Below are 24,382 nucleotides of genomic sequence, written 5' to 3'. Positions count from 1 at the left end.
TGGTGTCACCTCTGACCTGTAAGACTGTGTTCAGAATGAGACTGATAAATAATGAGCTCTGACACAGACAGGCTAATGTGGTCTTTTTAAAATGTTTTTATTTCATTAACATTAACAATTTCGTTAACAATTGTTAACATTGTTATTCCTTTTATTAATGTTCCATATACACAGACACGCACACTCAACATGACCAGGAATTTGCAGCATTATAAATATCAATTAAGAACGTCCATCCTACTTTAAAATCAATCGAACTCTCACACCTTTGCGCAGTTGCACATAACGGAGTCTACTGTGATGTTTCTGACCAGATTCTGATTATATCTATTCCACATCAGATTTCTTGTGTTCAGTGTTCATCATCCTCACATATAACAGTTACTCTCTGCAGTCCCTGATACAGTCTCTGTGAATGAGTCTCATTCTTTTGTTCTGCTTTCTCACTGACCCATACATCTCTCTTTTCTCTATCCTCTCTGTCTCTCGCCCCTTTATCTACCTCTTCAATACATAGCAATACTGACTCTACCGTAAATAAACTTGCAGCTGCTATCATTACAAGGTTCATATCCCATGCCTGTGAGAAATGGTCTTTCGTGGCTCTGGACTGTGAATTGCGTTACAGGAGTATAGAATCTGACAGTCAAATAGATGAGCCCACCAGGGCCATACTTGATCACTTACATCAACGGTTCGGTCAGGTAGATGAGGAAGCCAAATCTGTATATATAACTACAGGCAGTAGACTAAAAGAGTGATTGAACAGCTTAGCTGAATGCAAGTCTGCTCCCAAAGCACCAACACCTCAACAAGTAGTTAAGTGCAAAGCACAAGTGCATTCATTTAATGCCAGGGTCAGTAGCAGAGGAGATGTATGGTGAAAATTGAGTCCCATTTTGTGCCTGGAAAGAATCACAAAATGGCTGACTGAATAGTAAAACAAATAGTTTAAAGAGCATGAAGTGTTAAGAGGTGGCAATTGATTTCTCCTTTAGATGAATTCTCATAGTGTGCGGTTGTGGTCTATTGGAAAAATAAGTAGTCTGAGAGCGAGAGAGACAGAGAGAGAGAGAGAGAGAGAGACAGAATCAGTATAGCGCCCTGAGAAACAATGGCAAGTAAGTCAGTGAGCAGTGTGGTGAAGCAATAAATCAAATGAATCATTCCTAGAGATTTGAATAACTCATTTATCCTTTTGTTGTGGCTCAGTAGCACAGACATCAGGGGATGACAAATACACTGAGCTTAATGCATGTGAGAGAGAGATACTGGGGTCATTCTTACAGGTGGGTAGTTTTAATTGTATGTGTATTAAAATATGTAATTACCCGATAAGCCTAAATTAGTACACTGGGTAATATAGAGGGATGCCGAGAGCAGTGCAGAGCCTGAATTCAGAGAGGGAGAGGGAGAAGGGTAAGGACGAGTTAAAGCAGGCTCAAATTTGAAGTCGGATTATGAAATATGATTGCACACAGTAGGCGAACTTTATCAGATTGTTAGTACCATTTATGCAGCACAGCGATATTCTGCTCATTCTACATTCAGGAAGCCACAGCATAGCAAAGTCCAGTTCTTTGACAATGATTTAGGGCACTGTTTCTGGTCAAAAAGCCTCGAGGACTCCTGATGGGTATCTCTTGAGGGGCTCTGTAATTCACCTTTGCCCGGTCAGTTCCTTCTGCTAAATATCAGACAGTGTTGTGGGGCATTAAAGCAAAGGACACACAAAACTCAGGAAGACTCACACACACACCACAACACTGACCATAAATTTCATCCTAACTGTCGAGAAAGACTGCATGACGGCTGCACTTCCAACTTCTATCAATAACCTGCCAGGACAAATAAAAGTGGAACAAATAAATGACAATGAAAAAAGAACAATAGCTGAGATTCTGTGCTTTATCTCCATCAAAAACGCGGGACAAAAAAAGAAACAGCAAAAAAACCCCAAAAAAACCCAGCATTCATCTGCTCCATTTTTTGTCCCGATGGCAGAAAATGACTGTTCCTCTTATAGACTCACACTTGAAAACACTGGCAGATGCCAGACAGTAGCCCACTGGGGACCAAGTAAGCTTGGACTAGCCCAAATAACCCTCTCGATATGTTATGGAGAAACATGAAGGCTGCTTCTTCTAGGTCTTAATGGGGACCTTTGAGACAGCTGTAGTCTTGGCCTATTCCTCAGTTAAGTAGGTTGTCTCAGAACCACAGTGCCTATTTAGCTCCCGCTCACAGCAGTTTCCAGCACTGCCATATTCTTCAGGTCTACTTACTCCAGCATCGAAAAGACCGCTTCAGACACGGCTCAGATCTTTGGCCTGAAGTGGTCCTGCCAGACCGAGATGCAAACTTAAATTCCATTTGCCTTCTAAGGGATGGTTTCTGCTAAATTCAAAGGGCTGTAATAGGTGGGTAGCTTGGTTTAATTAGACCTGTTTGTAATACTTTGATTTATTGGAAATGGAATTTGGCAAGCTAAATGTTAATGGCAGTACGCTAAAACAACATACAGTCCCATTTATCAACCTGTGAGACCATAGCTGCATCTTTTTTTTTTTTATTTTTGCTATGGCTCTGCTCCAGTTCCTCATTGGCTGTTTCACAAAATTGATCCATTTTTATAATGACCCCAGGCATTTGAAGTATATAGTTTCTCTAAAAAAACAGATACAATAACTCTGATATGATAGATATTACCATTTTCCATGTACTGTGGAAACCTCTTACAGTTGGATGTCGATGTTTTCTCATCGCTTTATTCTTAACAAAATAACTCACATACCTCACTGTTCAATTAGTTCTCTTTGCAAATCTCCATGGTAGCATACCTGCCATTTATACAATGATTCCAAGAATTCACACAAATAATTATCTGCGCTGGCTTCTATAGCAGTCAGAGATCATTAAGGCAGGGGCCTCAAGGGACAGTGTAGTATAAGGGATTGATTTTCAGTAATGGGCCATGCTAACCAACAGCGGTAATTTCTCCCTTGTACAACTACACGCCTTCGAGTGAGTTTTACTGCTACTGCTCTGGGTTTATTCCAGACGTGCTAATGCTCAACAGATGCCCTCTTTCCAGGAGATTTACATAATCAGTTTTAATCATTAGTGCATATTGTTATAACCATTCTTATGGATGAGCTGCTTTGGTCTGGTTTGATCCTAACAGTGGCTCTTATCTCACAGATGCCTCATCTGCCCAGTTCAGGACATCTTTTATACAGTCAGCCTTAACACAAGCCTCCAGGTCATTCTTGCTGTTTTATGCTCTTTTTCTGTCATTGTTTATTCATCTGCACTCCGTTTTATCCCAGAGACTACTCAATGAATTCTTCTTTTCCTATTTTTAGTCCTCATTGTTATTAGGTGCTGTACATTATCCTGTTAAGTCTCACATAATCACACACAATACAATTATTTACTCGTCCCCCTAAACTGTTTTATTCCGCTTTTTTCTGGTACTTTTCATCTACTGGGGATGTGACATTTACCAAATGTTAGACCCATAGTGTATATCTCGGTTAGAACATTTGTTAGAATATCAATATTGTTTTTTTTATTTTTTTTTTATTACTGTTATCATGGCTTCTGCTATCACCTGATGCCTTTGCCTCAGTCAGAGTGATGTAACGTGTTCTTCTTGTACTGTAATATGTCAGCCTGTGCTCTCCACTACTATAACACACTGTAGCATTCTTTAGCACAGAAATACACCTCTCCACATCCTTTCCTTTACTTCCCCTGACCTGACCGGACCAGCACTCTGAAACTCTCTGCTGCTCCTTTCACATTTCCTGTACTTACCGTCTTCTCTTAAATTGCTTTTGTCTTGTTGATAAGATGAAAAAGGGACATGAAAGAGGGAGAAATGGATTGAAGGGTGAGCTGATGGCAGGAACAGCAAGGTGAGAGGAAAAGCACATGAGAAAATGCCCCCCCCCCCCCTTTTTTTTTGGATGCTCCATAAATGATACTGTCATTGAGTTGGCATAACCATGTCACTGCCCTCCTCATAGCGACTGAAAGATGGCCAATGAAAGATGACACGGCTCCATTTGTCATGCTGCTGTCATGGCTGAGTGTCCGCACGGCACATGGCAACAGCGAGGGAGGAAATATCGCTATCAAGGCCGACTGTCATTATTGCCATTTTTCTTTTCACAAATCAATGCATTGAAATGCCAGTGGCATATTGACCTTTCCAGACAAAACTGCCCTGTTTTTATTCGGTCTGGACTTTTTCAGTGTCACAGATATGTGACTACGTTGGTCAGACATTGCGCATTCCATTAGATAAACACTCGGAAACTGGTATGACAAATACTTAAACCTGACATTGAATAAAACTGTGAGCATTTGGTCCTACGAGATAATGCATGTAATCTGGGGGGTGCACGTGAGGAATGACATCTGGACAGGAAGGGGAAATTTATGAGAGGAAAAAAGAAGGAAAGAGACTGAGAAAGAGAGAAAATTTTGATTGGAAGGGGGATACAGGACTGTTGGCAAAGGAAAAAAAAAGAACAGAATGGAAGTAAAGCTTAGATGAAGAGAAAAAAAAAGTGAGAATGAGATAAAAATAGAAAGAAAATGAAAATTGAAACAGGTGCAAGAGAAGGTAAAGATGAGGGGAAAGATAATTTTCTCATTTACATGTTTTATTCACTCTTACAGTGTGCTTGCACTGAGACTTATGAAGGCCACAGGTGGAGATACTGGGTAAATTACAAAGCTGGGTAAATGTGTCGGAGTGTGTGCATGTGTGTGTCCGTGTGTGTCCGTGTGTGCGGGTGTGTGAGTGAGTGTGTGAAGTATGTAATGGCCTTTCTGTTTTATCTTATTGTGCTTGTGCTTGATTGTCTAGGTGTATGGGTATTTGTGTGACATACAGAGAGAGAGAGAGAGAGTGAGAGAGAGAGAGAGAAAATGCTGAGATAGGTCTATTCTTTATGTTGTGTCAAAGCCGTTTGAGTGACATTTGCTGTGAACTAAAGCATGCTGCTATCTGTCATGGCTGTTAAAAAGACCAAAGAAATGCACTAACGTTTATTAGGAGCCTAACTGCAAAAAGACGGATACTGAATCTGTGTCTCAGGAGAGTATTAATTGAGTTACACTTAGCAAATCTTGAGTCAGCTGTGTGGGAGAGCTTAGTCTCTGTGTACAGCAAACAAAATCAGACCATAGTGCTCTGTTTCCACGTAGTTAAAACTTATCTATCTATCTATCTATCTATCTATCTATCTATCTATCTATCTATCTATCTATCTATCTATCTATCTATCTGTCTGTCTGTCTGTCTGTCTGTCTGTCTGTCTGCGTGTCATGCTCAGTATGATGAAGCTGTCTCTTCCTCTTTTCAACCTGTTTTTCTCCCTCTCTCCTTCTCCCTTCATTTTGCTTCATAATTTGCACTATTTACCCATCATTATACTATTCTATACCTCATTCTACACTCTCACCCTCATTGGATAACTAACCTTGGCTTACTTTGTCTATGTTTTCCATTGATTGTTTTCTCTTAATGCTTGTACTACAGAACATCTCTACCTCACTTCTCAATTCTGATACCTCTGTTTACTGGGCATTCATAATAAGGAAAAAATATGTACACCTGCTCTCATTCCTCCTGCTACATTCTTCATCTTCTTGTATCTGTCTATTTTCCCTCTTCCTCTCATCTTGTCCTTGAATCGCAGTAAGATGTTGTACTTTCAATACCTTGTGACAGGCTGCCATCTGCCAACAGAATTCAAGTTGCAAAAGTTTTCGTGTAATGTTTTGACAAGCTTTCACACACTTGTTTTGTTTGTATGTTTTTTTTTCTTTTTTTCTTTTCTTTCTTTTTTTTGTAGTTTTTCAACCAATAATCCTTTTAAGACATCCAATTAAACAAAAACAAAAACAACAAGAACAAGAACAACAACAACAACAAAAAAAAACAAAACACAGACACAACAAAAAACTTGTAAATGATGAAATTACATGTTTAAAGAAGAAATTTTTCAGTAGCTGTTTTATTTTTTATTTTTTATTTTGCTTCTCTAAAATGGGTTGGTGTAATATGCTTATTTTGGAACAATTGTGTCCTTCTCTCTGTAGGCTCCTTGTCTCTCAGCGTCTTCCTGATCTCCGTGGGTTTGACGGTATGCGTTGTATGGTTGGTGGCACTCTGTGGAGTCTGTGGATGGTGTCAACGCAAACTGGTGAGTGACATCACTTCCTTTTATATGCTCCTCAGTATCAGAGGCGTTCAACAAGATATGCATTCCTCATGACATAAAGTTAATTTCTTTTTACTCTACGTTTTTTACACACCTTTCTGTATCTCAGAATAAATTTTTGTTGTCCCTGCTGACATTCATCAAACTTGTGCCTCAAATCTATGATAATGCTAAGTCAATATGATAACGCTAATTCAACCTCCCAAAACACTCTCACGTCACTTCGCTACTCACTGCAATTCACTGGCTTCCGGCAGCAGCCCGCATTCCAGTTTAAGACACTGGTTCTGGCATACCAGGCCACAAGAGGCTCTGCCCCTTCCTGCCTTCAGTCTGTGATCACTCCCTACACTCCAACCAGATCTCTCCGGTGAACCTCCTCTGGACCGCTGGCGGTTCCCTCACTTTGGGAACCTGGCAGCCGTTCCCTCTCGGCCACGTCTTCTATCTGCCCTCGTTCCGTGGTGGTGGAATGACTTTCCTCACCCAATCGGTACCGCGGAATCTCTCGCCATCTTCCACAGGAGACTGAAAACCCCACCTTTTCAGAATTTGCCTGTTTCCCAACGTGTGACCACTCTTTTATGTTTATATTTCAGGGTATCAAATGTAAAAAAAAAAAAAAAAAAATCCTATGTACGAACCTTGCTTATAGTTTTGTGTTTTATTGTAGCAGGATATACAGGAGCATGGTACAGGAAATAATTAATTTGCATTCTTATTACGATCTTTTGCTTATGAGGTAGATTGATGCACTAATTGTAAGTCACTTTGCTTTAAAAGCATCTGCAAAAGGCCAAATTTTAAATTGTAAATTGTCGATAAGTAAGAAGAGGGTTAGAAGAGGGAGGGTGCTTTGTTAAAATTAACAAAATAGAATATCTAATTACTTTTAAAGGACAAATTGTGTTGTCATATCTTTTATTCTCTAACTTGTGAACTTTGTCTTGACAATGTACTGTGATCTAAAATCATTGCTGATTTTGCTTGGACTTGATGGATATATCCAATATATTCTCATCGGCAAACCTGAGTCCTATCTTAGTATTAGCAACGTGAGAGAAAAGGAGTGAAAAGAAGTGTGTGCATGTGTGTGTGTGTGTGTGTGTGTGTGTGTGTAAAAGATTACATTTCATTTTACATTTTAATGGCCTGTGCTATATCTCCTTGAACCTCTGAATATGATATGTGTATCTCTCTCTCTCTCTCTCTCTCTCTTTATATATATATATATATAAAACACACACACACACTCACACACAGGCAGACAAACAAATGGGTAAGAATTTTGATAGATTTTTGATTGGTAACCGACCGATATTCGGTCATCTGTTAATATGACCGATAATTGTAGTCCAGTGTAATTGAATTTGCCTGTGAGCTACTTTATGCACACATTGCTCAAAAAGGTTATTTCTGATCATTTTGACAGCCTCATTGAGAATTATTGCCACTGAAATTCACATAAAGATGAATCTGTTTGACCTGGGTATCTAACCTGACACTCTCGGACTGGGCATGTGTGCGGTGCTCTAATGAACTCTAATGAGTAATCAGCAGTGAGAGAGGAAAGTTTAGATAGGACAGACTGTAGGATGGGAAACATTTCTAGACTGTAATTACTTACCGTAATGGGCTCTTTTTCCACGCCTACACCCAACAGTTGACTACCAACAATGAGAGAGTGCTTTCTTTTTTTCTCTCTCTCTTTTTCTCTCTTTTCTTTTATTTCTTTTCTTTTAATCCCAATCTTCAAAGTTCCTTCTGATTTTTTTTTTTTTTTATGGAAAACAAACTTCTACAGAGGGGAGGAAACAAACAAACAGACAAACAAACAAACAAAAAAACCTCCACAAATTAGCAGACAGTGTTGGAGTGATGAAGGGTTTTCGTGCAGGATGACAGTGGTTAGAATTGCAGGAGATCAGAGGAGCGTTCAGTGACTGACTGTAAGTGTTGGGCTGTGAAGTGTGGGGGCTTGTGAGGTTATGTAAGCAGGTTTCTCAGCACTATGCTCTAGTCAAACTGGTTTGTAACTGGCTCATACCCCATGCTGGAATGCCATAGGGCTCACTAATGATTCATATGTTTGCGCCCAGAATGCACCGTGCTACTGCCTCACACCAGGACTGTGTTCATTTAGTCTGTATGTAAATACTCTCTCTCTCTCAGCACAACACAAATCAACAAACTATAATGCCTTATCGTTTCCCTTGCAAAAAGCAGATAAAGAGGTTTAGAATTTCTGTTGAAAATTTTGAGTTTGTTTTTATGTGCTGAGCTACTTTAATCCACTGTTTTCCTTTTTTGATCTCGTCATGACCATCGCATAGGCAGGGTTCGTCATTTTCCCCCTCGCTGCTGTGTGAGTTCAGACGGGGATTTGGTAAAAGGGGTAAAGCCGTAAACGGCCGCGTGTTATCTGCTGATCAACCTTTCTCATCACTTAAAACTCTTCCTCCCTCTCCCTCTCCATCTGTCCATTTATCTCCGTCTATCTTGCCAGCTCTCCGATCTTTTGTAATCTTTCTTTTCATCTTTCAGTCTGTCTGAGTACTTTTACACTGCTTTATCTTCTACCCTGTCTCTGTCTCTCGGGCGCACTTTCCCCCCCAATCTCCCCAAGCAGAACAAGCCCTGTACTTCTCCCTCTCTCTGTTTATCTTGGTTTCATAACTTTCTAGTGCTTGTTTTCTGTCTCTCAGTTTGACATACTTTCTTTTTGCTAAGGCTAAGCGTTTTTTTTTTTTTTAATCTTTATTATTATTTCTTTTTTACGTGTTTGCTCTTTCCGGTCCTTGGCTGTCACAGTCTGAGTTGTCCTACACTTTATTCTTTCTTCCTCTTTAGTGTTTGGTTTCCACTCTCTCTCTCTCCCTCTCTCTCTCTCTCTCTCTCCCAATGCTATTCTCCTTTGTCTCTCAATCTGTGTTAAGCAAATTCAGTACTCTCCCTCTAAAGTCCAGCTATTTGTCTTGTGAACAAACGTAGAAGTTCCTATATAAATATATTTCATGATTCATGGGTTTATATAATGTCTCTCTTTGTAACACTGTTTTCCTTTACACATTACTGTCCTAGTACTAAATTATTTGGTATTGTTATGAAACTAGAGTGATCTGCATTTAGGTCATTGCCTTGTAACTACATTGTAATTACTAGTTTACATTAATTCATGCTAATATATGTTTAATAGTTATATACCTGGGGAAAAGGAGACTTAGCTGTTTCTCTCTGTTTTCTCTCTACCTTTTCCTAAAAAAAAATAGCCATGAATGGAAAACATTTAATCAGATGTGAATCTTAATTTGTTTGCCATCATAATCACCTCCTCTAATGAAAGTCAGTGGTCTTAACTGTAGCAACTATTGCATTAAGTGCTTCATTCCTGTGTGTGATTAGCACTGAGGGTGTGGTCGTCGCCCAGAGTAGTGGAGGAGCTAAAAACATCAGGCAGAAGGTAAGAGCAGGGAGCAGGCACAGACGGGAGGAGGGGAGCAGTGAAGGGTAGGGGGGAAGGCGAGACTTGGTGTCTCTTCCTCGCCTGTGACAAGATGAGGACAGTACTTAGGACGACCCATTTGGGAACTGCATGATTTCACTGCCTCCACCAGGGACAAAGTCTCTGCCTTTCTACCGCTGCAACTTATTTCACTCCTCCCTCATCTACCTCTCTCTCTCTCTCTCTCTCTCTCTCTCTCTTTTTCTGATCATTTGCGGTTCTAATTCCCCACGCTCTCCTGTCCTCCTCTCATTATTGTAAATTCTGTTTGAAACCCACTTGTTCTGTCACTCTCTCTTTCATACATCCTCCCCCTCTCCTCCAACATCTCTCCCTCTGTTTTCTTTTCTTCCCTCCTACTCTCTCTTTTCCCATCTTCCCTTCTTCTCTGTCTACCCTCTTGTTTGTCAGCCTACCCTTGCTTGTTTTCCATCTTTCCCTCTCAATCCCCTACCATATCGCCCACTCTCTCTCTCTCTCCCTCTCTCTCTCTTTCTCTCTCTCTCTCTCTCTCTCTCTCTCTCTCTCTCTCTCTCTCTCTCTCCATCTCTCTCTCTCTCTCTCCCCCTCCTTGTCTCCCATGATATGTCTCCCTCACTTGCCTTGCTTCTGAAGATTTTATGATAGTGTTTAATGATAGATTAGATCTGGTTGATAGCACGTCCTACACAGGCAGAAATCCACTCTGTCCTTTCATTCCTGAAAGCATTCATTCTGAAGATATGTGTTTGGGTTTTTTTGTTTGTTTGTTTGTGTTTGTGTTGTTTGTCTTGGGGTTTCATACTGGGTTGTGCTAGGAGTATTCATCTCTGTTAAATTATGTCAGCCTCATAATTGCATGGTTTAGGGATTTTGTCACTACCTGGGTACTCATTCTATTAATTTCCTTAAAATCACTGTAACAAATGTGTGTGCGATTGACAATTTTTAAATAGCACTTCAAGATTACATGTGTAATCTTTATGCCAAATCACTGCAAACGAAACACTGGCAAAGGTTAATCAAACCTTTGCAAATTACCTAATGCAATTGACCGTTCAAAATGACAAATTGTGTTTTCATAGTGATGTCAAACAGTGGACAATATTCCTTCTCCTGTGGCCAGTTTAACAGATCTCTAATGGGGTTGTCAAAGGAGACGGTGAGGCTATTTATCAGGGTGTGTGATATGAGTCAATGCACTCTGTAACACTGTCTTTTTATCTTATCAGTAGACAAGAGCAAAGCACCAGAGGCTGCAGCTACAACTGTGCAACTGTAGAACTTTATGTTACTTTCAGTTCCATTACTGATACTGTGTGAGTGTGTGTGTGTGTGTGTGTGTGTGTGTGTGTGTATGCACGCGTGCATGTGTGTGTGTGTGTGTGTGTGTGTGTGCATGCATGTGTGTGTGGCTGTGTGTGCGCGCGTGTGTGTGTGTGTGTGTGTGTGTGCGTGTGTGTGTGTGTGTGTGTGTGTGTGTGTGTGTGTGCGTGTGTGTTGTTTCTCTTGAGCAGCAGTTCTTGGTAGCCCATGTCAGTGCAGAGGAGTGATTGCATGATGACTGGAATCACATTTCGAAGTCTGGAAGCAGGCTGGGCGTTTTTGGGTCCTGTCCAAATCACCACCCTTTCTTTTCCTGTTCAAATCATTTATCATATTTTACACTCTTCCTGGCATCTGATTGCTTTCGGAGGAGCCCTGTAATGAATCTTGTGCCCGTAAATCATTTTGAGATGGAATATTCATCCAGGAAGCAGAGGAGGGACGCTGTGTGAGACAAAACATGAAATGATGCAATTGTCCTTTATGTAATCTCTTCTCGTTTCGACTGTATCGATTGTTTTGTGAAAGCTGTGTAGAATGAGGCAGTGCAGAGTAAAAAAAAAAATGACAATGGTTGGAAATCTCAAATCCATGCAGTATTATATACAAGGTTATATAATCATCTGCTATATCTGAAATGATATCCAAGCACAGATCATGATCAAACAACCTCAGCAACTGAGTGATCCAGTACTGGAGCATCTATGTGTACATATCTGACCCTTATGGAGGCTGTATGTTTTCCTCTGCTTTGGCGAGTAGGTTATAAGCTGCTTCATCTCCGTTGCCCTAGTGATATGCATAATGTGTTACTGTAGGTGGGCAGTCTATAACCAGCCCAGAGAGATTTGCAGAAACACAGAAAGCTCCGCACCGTAGTCAACCGCACGAATGCCCTCAGATCCTTTGTCTTCACAAGTACACGCCGCAAATCACAGATTACTGATTCTTAAACTCGTTTCAAAACTTTCATCTGTGATGTTTGAAATTTCTGCTCTCTGACTTATCAATAAGTGATAATGTCTCACTCTTTCACTCACTATCTCTCCCTCCATCCATCTCCGTCTTACATTTCTTCTTTCTCTCCTTTTTCCAGGGGAAGAGGAATAAGCCTGGAGTGGAAGCAGCCAGTACCCCGGACTCAGTGCGAGGTCGTGGGGAGAACAAAGCCATCAAGTAGGTGGATGGGTCATAGGGTAGGAGGGGGCGTGGTAACCTCAATTACATCCCAAATGATCTACAGCTGCACTGGAGACCTTAACTGCACTCTCGCAGAATGTCTCAGTGTGCCTTAGAACGCTCACTTCTCACTTTACATTCTCCAATGCATAGTTTTCTCCTGGCATGCATGGATGGAGTTAACCTTCAATTTAGGTAGTAGTTTAGTTATGACTATTTAAGGTTATGCCAAGTGACATCACTCCGCTCAATGCTGTGTAAAGATTTAACGTTAAAAAAAGTATTAAATTAGTTACCATACCTTGAACACAGTCATACACAATATCATTTTCTGGAAAAAATCAAATATTTGGGTAATATAGCTCACTGCTTAATGCATTTTAGTGAATAATCAGACATAATACATGTGGGTGAAAAATCAGGCTTAAGTCTGATTGGATGAAAATACAGCCACCTCTAGAAAAGGAATACAAACAATCATGCACAGTCTAGCCAGCTAATCAGCATCTGCCTCTCAAGTATAGCAGAAGTGCTCGACTGCCTCTTCTCTCCACCAAACAGTCAGCCCTGTGATTCACCTCGCTCTCTTTGTGTTTGTGAAATGATTAAAGTGGAGGCTACAACATGTACTGCCCACTCCAGCCCGGACACCTGCAAACCCAGCCTGTACACACTTTTCTTATGTTTCTGTGAATTAATGTGCTTGACCCTGGGCTACCTTTGTGTGAGTGTGTATGTGTGTGTGTGTGTGTGTGTGAGTGTTTCGGTTTCTGTGCTTGGCATGAATGTTTATGTCTACCTGTGCATTTTAAGAGGTTTATTAATGAGCTGTAGTTAGTGAAGAGCTGAGCTGACATAAATGAATGGGGATCTGAGAGTTAAACAAAACTTAACAGGAGTCTGACTCAGTCAGCTTGATACAAGAACGTCACAGAGAGGAGAATCAGACCCTTCTCCAATTCGGCAAATATAACATGTACCAATTCTTCTGATCTATAGAAAGCTGCATTGTCAACTCAGCTCGGCAGCTTTGAGAAAACCAGACAGCAATGCACACTTGCACTGACAAATAGTGTTAACAGATTCTCTGATTGTGTTTTGTGCACTATTGTTGCTTGTTTTTTGTATATTCATTTGTTTGTTAATGATCATTGCATCCATGTCTTTGAATGATTAACATTTCTTATTAAATGTTAAAGGTTGCAGTGGCAGTGTTTTTAATAATTGAGAAAAAAGTGCTGAAACTATGCAGTATGTAACCAAGTGCAACTAACTTTTAAATCTTTTGTCTCTCTCTCTCTCTCTCTGTCTCTCTCTGTCATACACACACACACACACACACACACACACACACACACACACATACACACACACACACATCTTTAATTCTGTGTATGAGTGTCTCTACACTTCATTCTGGGCTCTTGTATTCTATGTTATGGGAATATTATGCCTTGTTTTGATGTTTGTGTGGAGTTCATCTTGGAGCCACAATGGAATCTTCTTTTTTTTCTTTTTTTTTACTCTCTTTCTCTCAACATAATCAAAGACAGAATTTACATTATCTTTAAACAATATACAAGAAGTTAAAAGATTTGTCATTGATTCCTGCCTCTTTAAAATTGTTCACGGGTTTTATGTTATGTTGTCTTTTGCACAGAGGGGGTTCAAGTCATTTCCAGGAACTAAGAGTACATTTTCTTCAACAACATTGTAACAGCTTGAGAATATGTGCTAATACATTTTGAAAAATACAATAATCATAAAGTTGTTTTTGAAGCATTTTGCAGTATATTATTTTCCAAAAAATTCCCACTGCTGTGACCTGCTTAACCATTCTTCTTCCCAATTGTACATTGCTGTTTCTCTTTTCTCTCTCTCTTTCTTTCTCTCTGTCTCTCTCTCTCTCTCTCTCTCTCTCTGTTCCTGTCTCTCTTGCTGTTGTGATTCTGACCTGTCTCTCTCTCTCTGGTGACAGTGATCTAGACAGGGACTTTTGGAATAACAATGACAGCAGTACTGTTCAGCAGCGCTGGAGTTCTTACCCACCCAAGGAATTCCTCTTAAACATGTCCCCTTATGCCCCATACGGAGACCCTCGCCTCACGCCCAAGTGAGTCTCGGTCCTGGCTGGTAAGGGAGCCCTTTTTTTCTGTGCAGGGCTGTAATGAAAGGGGGAGGGAGCCAGACTTAGTCCATTTCTGAGAAGTCATTAATTTAAGCTAAGTTGTGTGCTTACCTTTCCTGTCCTCTCTCAACCCACCCTCTCCCTTGTCCTTTTGTTAATGCTGTTCATCTAAACAGTTTTAAGAACGTGCACACATAGCAAGCATGAAAATTTACAATGAAAAAGTTGCTTGGTCACCTTAGTTTTATTTAGTTTGACTATAATTCGTGATCTCTACGAACTCCGGTCTATGCAAAGCTGAATGTACCAATCCTGCAATGTAAATCGCATAATTCAGTGAAACCTCACAATACACACTTGTAACTCTTTTGATATAGGAATTGCTTCTAGGAGAATTACATTGATGAGCATTGGTACGATCATTTTTGCATGAACGACTGAACGTTTTAGCATTCAGTCCACTCCTTGACCCAGACTGAACCTGACCCAACAAACACTGAGTCACTAGCTTCCCCTCCAACTCTAAGTCTCTTTCCTCAGAGAGGGGTGACATCAGTCCAGATGAGGGCCTCTGGGTTAGTTCAGTCTCTCGCTGCCTCACGTTTTAATTACTTAATTGAAGTCATTATCTTGAGGGAGAGTAGTCTTTTGCCCAGCTCCCGAGATAAATCAATGGCTAATTGAAAGGAGACGGTAATAGATGCAGAATTCTGACATGCTAAGACAAGAGCTGGCCACCCTCCGCTCATCAATGAGCCATTAATTATGCTCACCATTCTCTGAAACATCTGGGCTTTCAAAGCATCACATCTCACGTATGAAGCACAATTTACAGTAGCAGTGGATCTCACACACACAAAAAAATAAAATTAAAAAAAAAAAAAAGCATAGCACAGAATGTTTGCCCATCAGGCTTTCAAGATTGCATATTCAAATCACCAATCCGATCCCTTCTCTCCTCTTACACCTATTTAAAATTGCTCTTGAAAACCCCCCGTTCCATACAGCCCTGCCAGCCCCCACAAACCACTGACCTCTAATCTCTCATCTTCTGCCCATGGACTGTAGCCATGGAGACGGACAACCCTTAACTGGTTAAGGCCTATACATGGAAATTACAGTCTACTCTATCTTAGCAAACCCTAAACGTTTGGGCACTTGTGATGAGTCCATTCCACTAAGCCTGGTCTTGTAACCTTGGTTTATCACGTTCCCGTTCTTCATTTATGACAAAGGGTTGACTGTTTGCACTCTGCTATTGTGTTACTCTTTCCTTTTCTCTCTCTCTTTTTTTCTCAGCCTCTCTTTAGTTTCTCCTTCTCTTGCTCTTATCTGTTGCATCTTGGGCTCTTTGTGTCGGATATGCCTGTCTTTTTCTTCTTCTTCTTCTTCTTCTTCTTCTTCTTCTTTTTTGCAATCACACCCAAACACTTCTTTCATATTAACTTTCACCTGGCTATGTGTTCCCTGCAACACCAGTGTGACACATTTTTCTAAATTAGCGCCCAAACACTGACTATTACATCATCTGCCTAACAAGAAGATGATAAATTAAGATTTGGGACATTTGAAGTTTCATGACAAGAGTTATATTTTTATTTTCTTTCATTCTTGTAGTTCTCTCATGTAATTCAGCATAAACTTTTGTTCTATGTAGACCTCATAAATCAAATGAGGGGCAGCATTTCGGTGTCTCTATAGTTAATGTGTGTGTTCTAATGATTTAAAAATAAGATTTATAATGATCACAGCAGACAAGACACTCATAGCACTGAAAATACTGAAGTTATTAACTGTTTGGAAAAGAAATAAAAAATAAAGGATTGATTTCCTTTAATTGGGAACATATTTCAAATTGATATTATGTATATCAGGGGATCTTTCCTCATTCACCTCCTGCCGCACAAAGCATTGTAAATCCTCTGCTCTGCCTGTTTCTACTCTTGTGGTTGATGCACAAATGCTATAGAATGGATCTTGTATGTCTTAGATGTTATGGAGATCCGCTGCTTTGCACTTTGGCTGTGGCAGTCTTTGTCGGATGTACTCTCTATGGATTTGTCGTTCCTGTCTCTGTGAGAGTGCTTAGTGTTGTTTTTGTGCCGTCCCTGTCTCTCAAATTTGCTGGTTTTTGTCACATGCGGGACAGATTTTCGATAGCTCAAAACCCCGGACTTGTCCTGCCGCACAACGTTAAACTGTTCTCCCAAATGACAGAATGATAGATTTGGCTTTAGACTTCCCCCTGCACTTTCACATTGCATGATTGTGTCTTTCTGATCTACCCGTCATACATAATTTACAATTGGTCGCCAGAACATTTCTCAGTGCTGTTAATACCTCACACCAAGATAAGTGCTTATTTCAAGCCATTCTTTTCAGTCCATCGTAGACATTGAATATACAATAGTTTTTCCATCTCTTGTCCATTTCTATAAATATTTACATAATGAATATTACACTGTGCTAAAAAAAAGGGGCTAGCAGCACTGCCTGCAGTATACCTATACGTTGTTTGTGAACATTACCTGCCACAAACCACCAACAAAGTGTTGCGAGTTAATGAACGCCCTGTCACACAATCACCTGATCCACTGGACCAGTATGGCTGCTTGCATAGTGACAGGACTGAACCTTCTCCTCTGCTTACTTCTGCCCGCTTTCCTCTGAGACGTAATCTCGACTTAACGTTTACACTGACCACTCTCCCCCGCCCTCTTTCTCTGCTCTTTTTCCTCTTGATACCTCTCTTTCTCTCCCTCCATCTCTCTCTCTTTCTTCCATGTTCCAGCGGGACATTGGAGAAGGGGGAGGCAGGTGGTGGGAGGGATGGGGGGGGTCCGAGTCGCAGTGACAGCGCGAGGAGCATAGGCGCAGGGTCCAGCAAGTCTGGGAAGTGGCAGACTGTCCAGAACCATTTGCACTCCGGAAGCCTGAGACCCAGAAAGTGAGTGACAGACAGAGGGAGAAAGTAATTTAGGAGAACGGGGGTAAGATTACAACCAAACGCAAGCGTTACATTTGAACCGGAATCAGGGACGTCACTGTGACAAGTCTGTGCGGAAGGGATGCTGTTCTAGAACAGAAAAGTGACAGCCAAGAGTCAAAGGATGCAGAATAGAAGTGATTATACGGCGGTGAGTTCAAAATGTGGGCCTATGTCACCGTGAGAAAGGTTGACAAATTCCACCATACTCACAGCAGATGCAGAATTGATTCATTCTTGACTATTTCACAAAAGAGAAAGTCCCTGAGCTGACTTGTATTTCCACTATTTCACAAAATGAGGAATGCAGAGCTATATTCATAAATCTGAAGTTATGAAGGCCGCAATACATTCTTTAGACTGAAATTCACAATGTAAGACACCTGAAATGTAGCAGTTTTTCAGTTCTCTTCTCTTTATTTCAGATTTTTGGCATACTTTTTTCTTTTTTTTTTTTTATAAAACTTCTTTTAATAAACTCAGTCTCCTCTGATCTACTCTGCCTCTCTCTGCCACAGTTTGGCACTCCCCCTTTTTTCCATGTCTCCTTCCATTCCATGCGTAATTGGTTTCTATTTTGGGTCAGGAACAAATGTCGTCTTTTTATTCCCAGTTTCTCCTGTCTTTCTCTCCTTCAGCCTCTCACTCTCTGTGTATTTCCATGGTTTGTTTATTCAACCTTTTTTAACAGTAAACTACTCAAATACCTTGATCCATGGAATCAAGAAAGTTTATCATGGTATCTAAGGCTAATGGCAATCTTCTGATATAGGAAGAATGCAGGTAAATATATAATATCTAAAAGTAGGGATTTGAGTTTAGGGAGTTTTGTTTTTCCAGGCAGAAATAAACCGTCGCATCAACAGTGATAAAATATTTAGAGGCGAGAGAATGGATTGTGGAGGTGAGGGTTGCAGGCACATCGATCCAACCACATTTAATAGGAAAGCATGCAGTTAATAAAAATTTGTATTGTGTATGAATGAAGTCAGTCTATCAGTGAGACAGATAGGATAAAATCAGTAGGACGTGTGTTAGTCAATGCTGCTGATGTAACTACGTTTATATCCAAAATGAAATTTGTTGGTGTTTTAAATATTGTACAGTCTGCTTTAATAGTTTCTGTTGGCACATTGAATTTGATATTTGGATGCGTAAATGCATGTGTCTGTAGATAACGGATTTTTTTTTTTCTACAGAACAGAATAAAAGAGTAGAGAAGTATGAATATTGATATATGAGACCCGTGGTTTATTTTTTTTCCAGGGGCTTTGATTATGTTTTTATGTTTCAGCTGTGTCTCTTTCCTCCGCTTTTATCATTATAAAAACTCCATTCCCTCCTCATACTCTTTTTTCCTTATGAACATTTTCTCATTCTAGTTTATTTCTTTCATCTCTAATGTACCTAAAAATTATGTAAAGTGTCAGCTGGGCTGAGAGGAGAGAAAGATAGGGAAGGACTGTATTTCTGGGATAATTCATAGGCACTATGTGGGTGCAAGGGAAGGCTGGTTAAGGGGGAAAAACAGAATGTATATACCCTATGTACTATTCCTCTGGAACACATGGTACTTCTTAATCTGGTCTTTTGTGAAATCATTCAGCTAACTCACCATTATAGGAAGGAATACTGACCCATTAAGACTAACAATTATACATGTTTTCTGTAACATGGCCACATTTGAAAAAAATAAAGTTATATATATTGTTAATTATATTGTTGAATAACCATAAAACCATCTACAGTAACCATGTCTACCTCATTGTTAATTGCCTCCAAAGCCATTCAGCATAGGTCCGTGAGGAGGAAAAGCTATGTATGTGTGCTGTGTGATCGAAGTAGGTTTAGAGTTATTGCTGGAATTAATTCAGTCCACAAGTACACTGATTGGGGATGCCCCCCTTAAGTGCTGTGTAAGAATTACAGCATGAAGGCGAAGGAATGAATGTTTTTTCACTATAGCCAGGGCATAGTAAATCCTCCCACAAAGCCCTAGCAACAAATGCTGGAGCCAGTTTGTACTAATCAGACAAAGAAGAGTCTTAAGCAAGTGTGGAGTTTAACTGGGCAGAGAAGAACACAGATAGTTGAAAAGATAGAAGAAGAATGATGTGACTGCTCAATGTTGAGATGTATATTAATGGAATGAAAGAAAGGTTAGAAGAGAAGATTACATCGATGGATTGTATAATTTAATTTACAAGACAGCAAGGAAACAGGCACAGATTACAAAATCCGCCAATTGAGATTAGCAATTCTATCCATCAATGAATTATGTCCACAACACACATAAATATGCCCCCACTAACATATTCAACTGTTGCCACCACTCCTACCTAACTTCTTTTTTCTCTCTCTTTTCCCTCAATTCTCCATTATCCATCTTTCCATCATATTGGATGTCTGGAATGGTCTTCCTTGTCCCTTTATCTGTTCATTTCCTAAACTGTGTGGGTATATACGTTCCTCTCTCCTGTCTCTCCACTCCCTGCTTATTTTTCTCATCTTTCCTATTTTTTTTAAATTTTCTTTGCTTTTCTCTATTGGAATTATTTCCCCTCTCCTTCACCATTTTTTTTTCTTTTTTTTCTCCTTTACACAATCCTCTTTCAATGTCTCAAATGTTCTCTTTCATCTGCTTGCCCTCTTCTTTTTTTTTTTTTTTTCCTCGGTATTCTCCGACTTGTGGCCTACTCGAACATTACATTGTGTGTCCCTCTCTCGTCTTTTTCTCCTGTCCTCTGGCCTTTCTGCTGGGTCAGTTTTGGGGACCCCTCTCTATCCACAACTTCTACTCTGGAACACATCCCTTCCTCAGCCACCCGACCCAGGCCCCTAGTCAGGCAACAAAGCCTCCAACAGCCCCTAACCCACCAGCCCCCGCCAGGGCCCAACGACCCCCCAGCCACTTCTCAGAGCCTGGGCCAGCTACACACTGGTCCTGGGGGTGGGGGCCACCGGGGGGGCCCGCGGGGGGTGCGTGGTAGTCCGGCTGGAGCAGGGGCGTCCCGATACAGGGCTGGCGGGGCAGGCCGATCACGTTCCAACCCGGGCAGCTGGGACCACATGATGGGTCAGATTCGCACAAGAGGTCTAGACGTCAAATCCTTCCTGTGAGTGGAAATACCTGTTCTCTATTTCTCTCATAGGACAGTGGGTGCATTACATTACTGAGTTTGGAGTGAGTGGAGAGAAATTGGAAACAGTGAATACTCTTCTTCAAATGAATGTTTCAACACAGAAGAATTTCAGAGTAGAGTAAGAGAGAGTGAGTGATTTTGAATCTTGATATAATTAAACAAGCAATATTTAATTTTAACCTAACAACAGCATACATATCTGTTATCCTCCCTGAGTAATAAGATAAAATTAATATCTCACCATATCATTTATTGCTCCACATTTGTTATACTATTGCAAACTAACAATGCTAGAGTTTACATCGCTTGCAATACTTACCATCTTTTTGCTATCTGCTCGCTCTTATTATGGGTTAAATTAGCTGAGCTATATTTAGTGTGTTAAAGCACGTCAGAGTGCTTGAAGGTGCTGTTCAGTGTTTCTTCTTCTCAAAGCAGAGGACTGTCACTCAGTAACTGTATGCACCTATGGTGTTTTCGCAATGCTTTCCGCAGTATAGTCATCTTTATCAAACAGTGTCTGTCATCTACAGCACCTTTTGATTCTGTGTTCAGTCCCACACAACAAATGCATCTGTATGAAGTTAACTCTGACTGTGTTTGTACTGTCATGTACTGGGACAGTGTAAACACTTTCAAAGTTAATTGAACACAGGTGCATTTGCAATCCATATTAAGTGCTCGCTGAGTTCTGATACTGTGTTGTTTTTTTTTTGTTTTGTTTTTTTATGAGGATGTCCTTCTTACTACTCAGATGCTATATTTGTGTTGTCTGTACATGTTAACCCTGCCTGTTTACAGATGTTATCCTCTACCGACTCTGTGTCCTTCTGTTCAGCCACCTTTATCCAGTTGTCTCCTGTTCTTTCTCTGTTCCACTCACCATACCCTCCACTATGTCTCTTGCTTTTCAACAATGTCCTTTACCTGTATTCTCTGTCTTCCCACTAACTGAACTCTTACCTGTCAATATGTATTTTAGCATTCCTCTGTGCTGTTAAATATATTGCTTTGTCCAGCTCTGTACTGCATATAGGTCTGTCTAAATTTTTAGCCATCTGAATTGTCTTCTGTTTGTCTGCGTTCCCCACATGGTAATGCCTCTCCTACCTTTTGTGTTTTTCTGTTGGCTATGTTAGATGTTCTGTTTATTTTTCTTTGATTTCTTATACCTGACATCTCTCACCCCACTGAACCTCCTGATATTTGTTTTACCTCGTGCCGCATATTTCAAATTCAGTTTTTCAACCTGAGATTATAATCCCCCTTCCTGTTACATCTCATCCAAATGATTTGTCATAGCTATGTGTATTTATACGAAGGGTTTTTTTGGCCGTCCTATTCCAGTTCATTGGACCTGCCTGTTTTTGCTCGGTGTTTTAGTGCTAACTCATGCCTAGTTGTGTCTCTCTGTGCCCTTCTGTCTCTCTCTGTTTGTCCATCTGTCTGGGTCCACTAACTCTGTGTTGCTGACACCTGCCCACTGCAGGGTAGGAAAAGGCCCCAGGGAGTGGATTAACCAAGTGTGTGTGTGCGTGCGTGTATATGTGTATGTGTGTGTGTGTGAGGTGTGTGTGAATGTGCGTATGTTGTCATTAATTTATTACATCCTCTTGTCGGTAGAAAGTAATTGCACACATGTATTAATGAGTTGCTGTTAGTATATTAATTCAAATTAACTTCTACCGACTGAGAGCAAAATGCTGAATAAGATACTAAGATACTTAAAGTTCAGCCAAAAACACTTGCGAAAGAAAAAAGAAGGTCTAGTTTCTTTTAATTTTAATTTTTTGATTTTAATTATACGTAGACGGTATTTCATATAGGATGGTTCTAAGCTAAGATAGGAAAATGTTTTACCTCTTTGGCATTGAGGTTCACCAAAATTGTTCAGGACAAATTGTATACTCAGTACTTCAGCTAAATGCATTAAAATGATGTAAGCCCATTAGAAGCAAAAAAATAAGAAGAGTGAAGAAATGAAAAGAAGAGAGAAGTTGAGGGTAATATTGTAAATCATCAGGGCCATGTGCATGAGGGCCAGGGTTTAACATCGCTATGTCTGTTAGGAGTCTGTTAGCAGCTTAAGTCTACACAGCATTGATCATCTGTCTTCAGGATCATTACTCCCACAATTGACTGTCAGGGCTACAGAACCAGCATGTGAGAGAGTGTGGTGAGAGAAAAGAAAAAAAAAAAAGACAGAGGTAGAGACGGGAGCGAAAGAGTGTTAAGAGCAGATATATACTCAGGTATTTTTCAGAGAGCAGAATGGCTAATGCACAAATTTTGGATTATACCAAATACCTCCCGATGATGCTCACTAATTATAAACTTATTAGAATGTCCAGAGGGAGAATGAGCCCATATTTTGTGGCTGATCAGTGTTTGTTTGGTATCATAATTATAACAAGCGAATACAATGAATGATCTTTATTCTATGGATATTTTAAATATTACAAAAGACTGTGCTTATTTTTATGCTATAAACCACAAGCTTTTCTACAGGTTCATTTGACTGCAATAGGCATTTACATCTTTTGGGTCGCTATTAAAGTTGAAGAGATATTCTGTGTTGCAGCTTAAATGTGACAGTGAGTAAACAAAGAATGGAAGAATAAATGTAGAGCAAGAGAGACTGAATAAGGGTGAAAAAAAGAAGAAAAATACAGTCATTCATCATTATCTGTTAAGCTTTTGAAATTGTAAATATATTCACAGTTGGCTGCTTTCTAGCATTCAGTATAGTACAGCACAACTAATGTGTTGTTGGTATAATGCTGATGTAGCCCCACGAATACCCGGCCCTACACAGCCCCTCTATATCACTCTTTCACACACCACATCCCCAATTTCTGAATTTCCTGCCAGTTACCACGTCCCGCTAAGCAAGAGCTGTATCAGTTCCCATGTGAATCAGCTTAGCTAAGAGATGGGGTTAGTATCTCTCTCTCTCATCATGGCCCTGACAGGAGTTACAATCCAGCTGACAAGTCAGAACTGATATATGCTATCCTCAAGGACCCTCTTGTGATTGTGCGTAATCAATTGCTCTCGTGTAGACTGTGTTAATGGCCGTCAAGTGGCTCCTGTTTTTGGGCTGCTGTAATCAATATGACACATGTGGGCACATTTAATGCTTCCCCAGTGTCTCACTGGCTCTCAAGCACTTCCCAGTACAGACTGTTCTACATACTGTTCTGTCAATATTGCCATCACTTCAGTAGATTAGGGAGGAGGGTGGCAAAGAAATTGATATGTATATTGAACAAACACAGACTGAAAGACTGGGACAAATGGCATTAACCAAACCAGTGAATTTATTTCAAGTCCTGTTAGCAGTGATTGAAGATATACAGTAGAATCAAATCTAAACTGTCTTAGATATTTATATTTTACTTTATGTGTGTGTGTGTGTGTGTGTGTGTGTATGCGCGCGTACGCGTACGCTTGTGTGTGTGTGTGTATTTGCATTCGTGTGTGTCTGTGTGTGTGCATGCATGCAGTCCTTCAGTCAACTGAATTAGGGCTGGTCTCCCAATTCAGCTAATAAAGTGAAGTGCAGAGCTGCTACAGGATCTACTGATCTAAGATCTGTCTATGAGAGTGCCCAGTAATTACAGCTGATAAGTTAATGATACGACACATTGCTTGTCTGGGATGGGATGTGTCATATCTGAAAAAAAAAAAGAAAAACAAACTCTGCAAAACCTTGGTGCTCATTAAAATGACTTGGATAGACGAGTAATCTGATGTGATAGCTCCGTGTAAAAATAAATAGAATAAAAATACTGAGTGATGGTGAAATAAATAAATGGGACAGATTGTGTATAAGTGTGTGTGTGTGTGTGTGTGTGTGTGTGTGTGTGTGTGAGAGAGAGAGAGAGAGAGAGAGAGAGA

General features: G+C 40.3%; 1 protein-coding gene across 1 annotated transcript in view; it reads left to right on the top strand.

Moving 5' to 3' along the window:
• Positions 1–1,370: 1,370 nt before the first annotated feature.
• syt7b (synaptotagmin VIIb) overlaps positions 1,371–24,382 on the top strand; it is a 38,983-nt gene continuing 15,971 nt past the window's right edge. The window contains exons 1-5 of the mRNA XM_030794232.1: positions 1,371–1,419; positions 6,118–6,221; positions 12,143–12,222; positions 14,204–14,338; positions 20,105–20,455. Coding sequence (XP_030650092.1) covers positions 1,371–1,419; positions 6,118–6,221; positions 12,143–12,222; positions 14,204–14,338; positions 20,105–20,455 — 719 coding nt within the window. The remainder of the gene's footprint in view (positions 1,420–6,117; positions 6,222–12,142; positions 12,223–14,203; positions 14,339–20,104; positions 20,456–24,382) is intronic.

This window comes from Chanos chanos, chromosome 2, assembly GCF_902362185.1.
Source record: "Chanos chanos chromosome 2, fChaCha1.1, whole genome shotgun sequence".
Classification (NCBI taxonomy): domain Eukaryota; kingdom Metazoa; phylum Chordata; class Actinopteri; order Gonorynchiformes; family Chanidae; genus Chanos; species Chanos chanos.
Note: the sequence above shows the minus strand (reverse complement) of the source record. Positions and strands in the feature narration are given on the sequence as shown.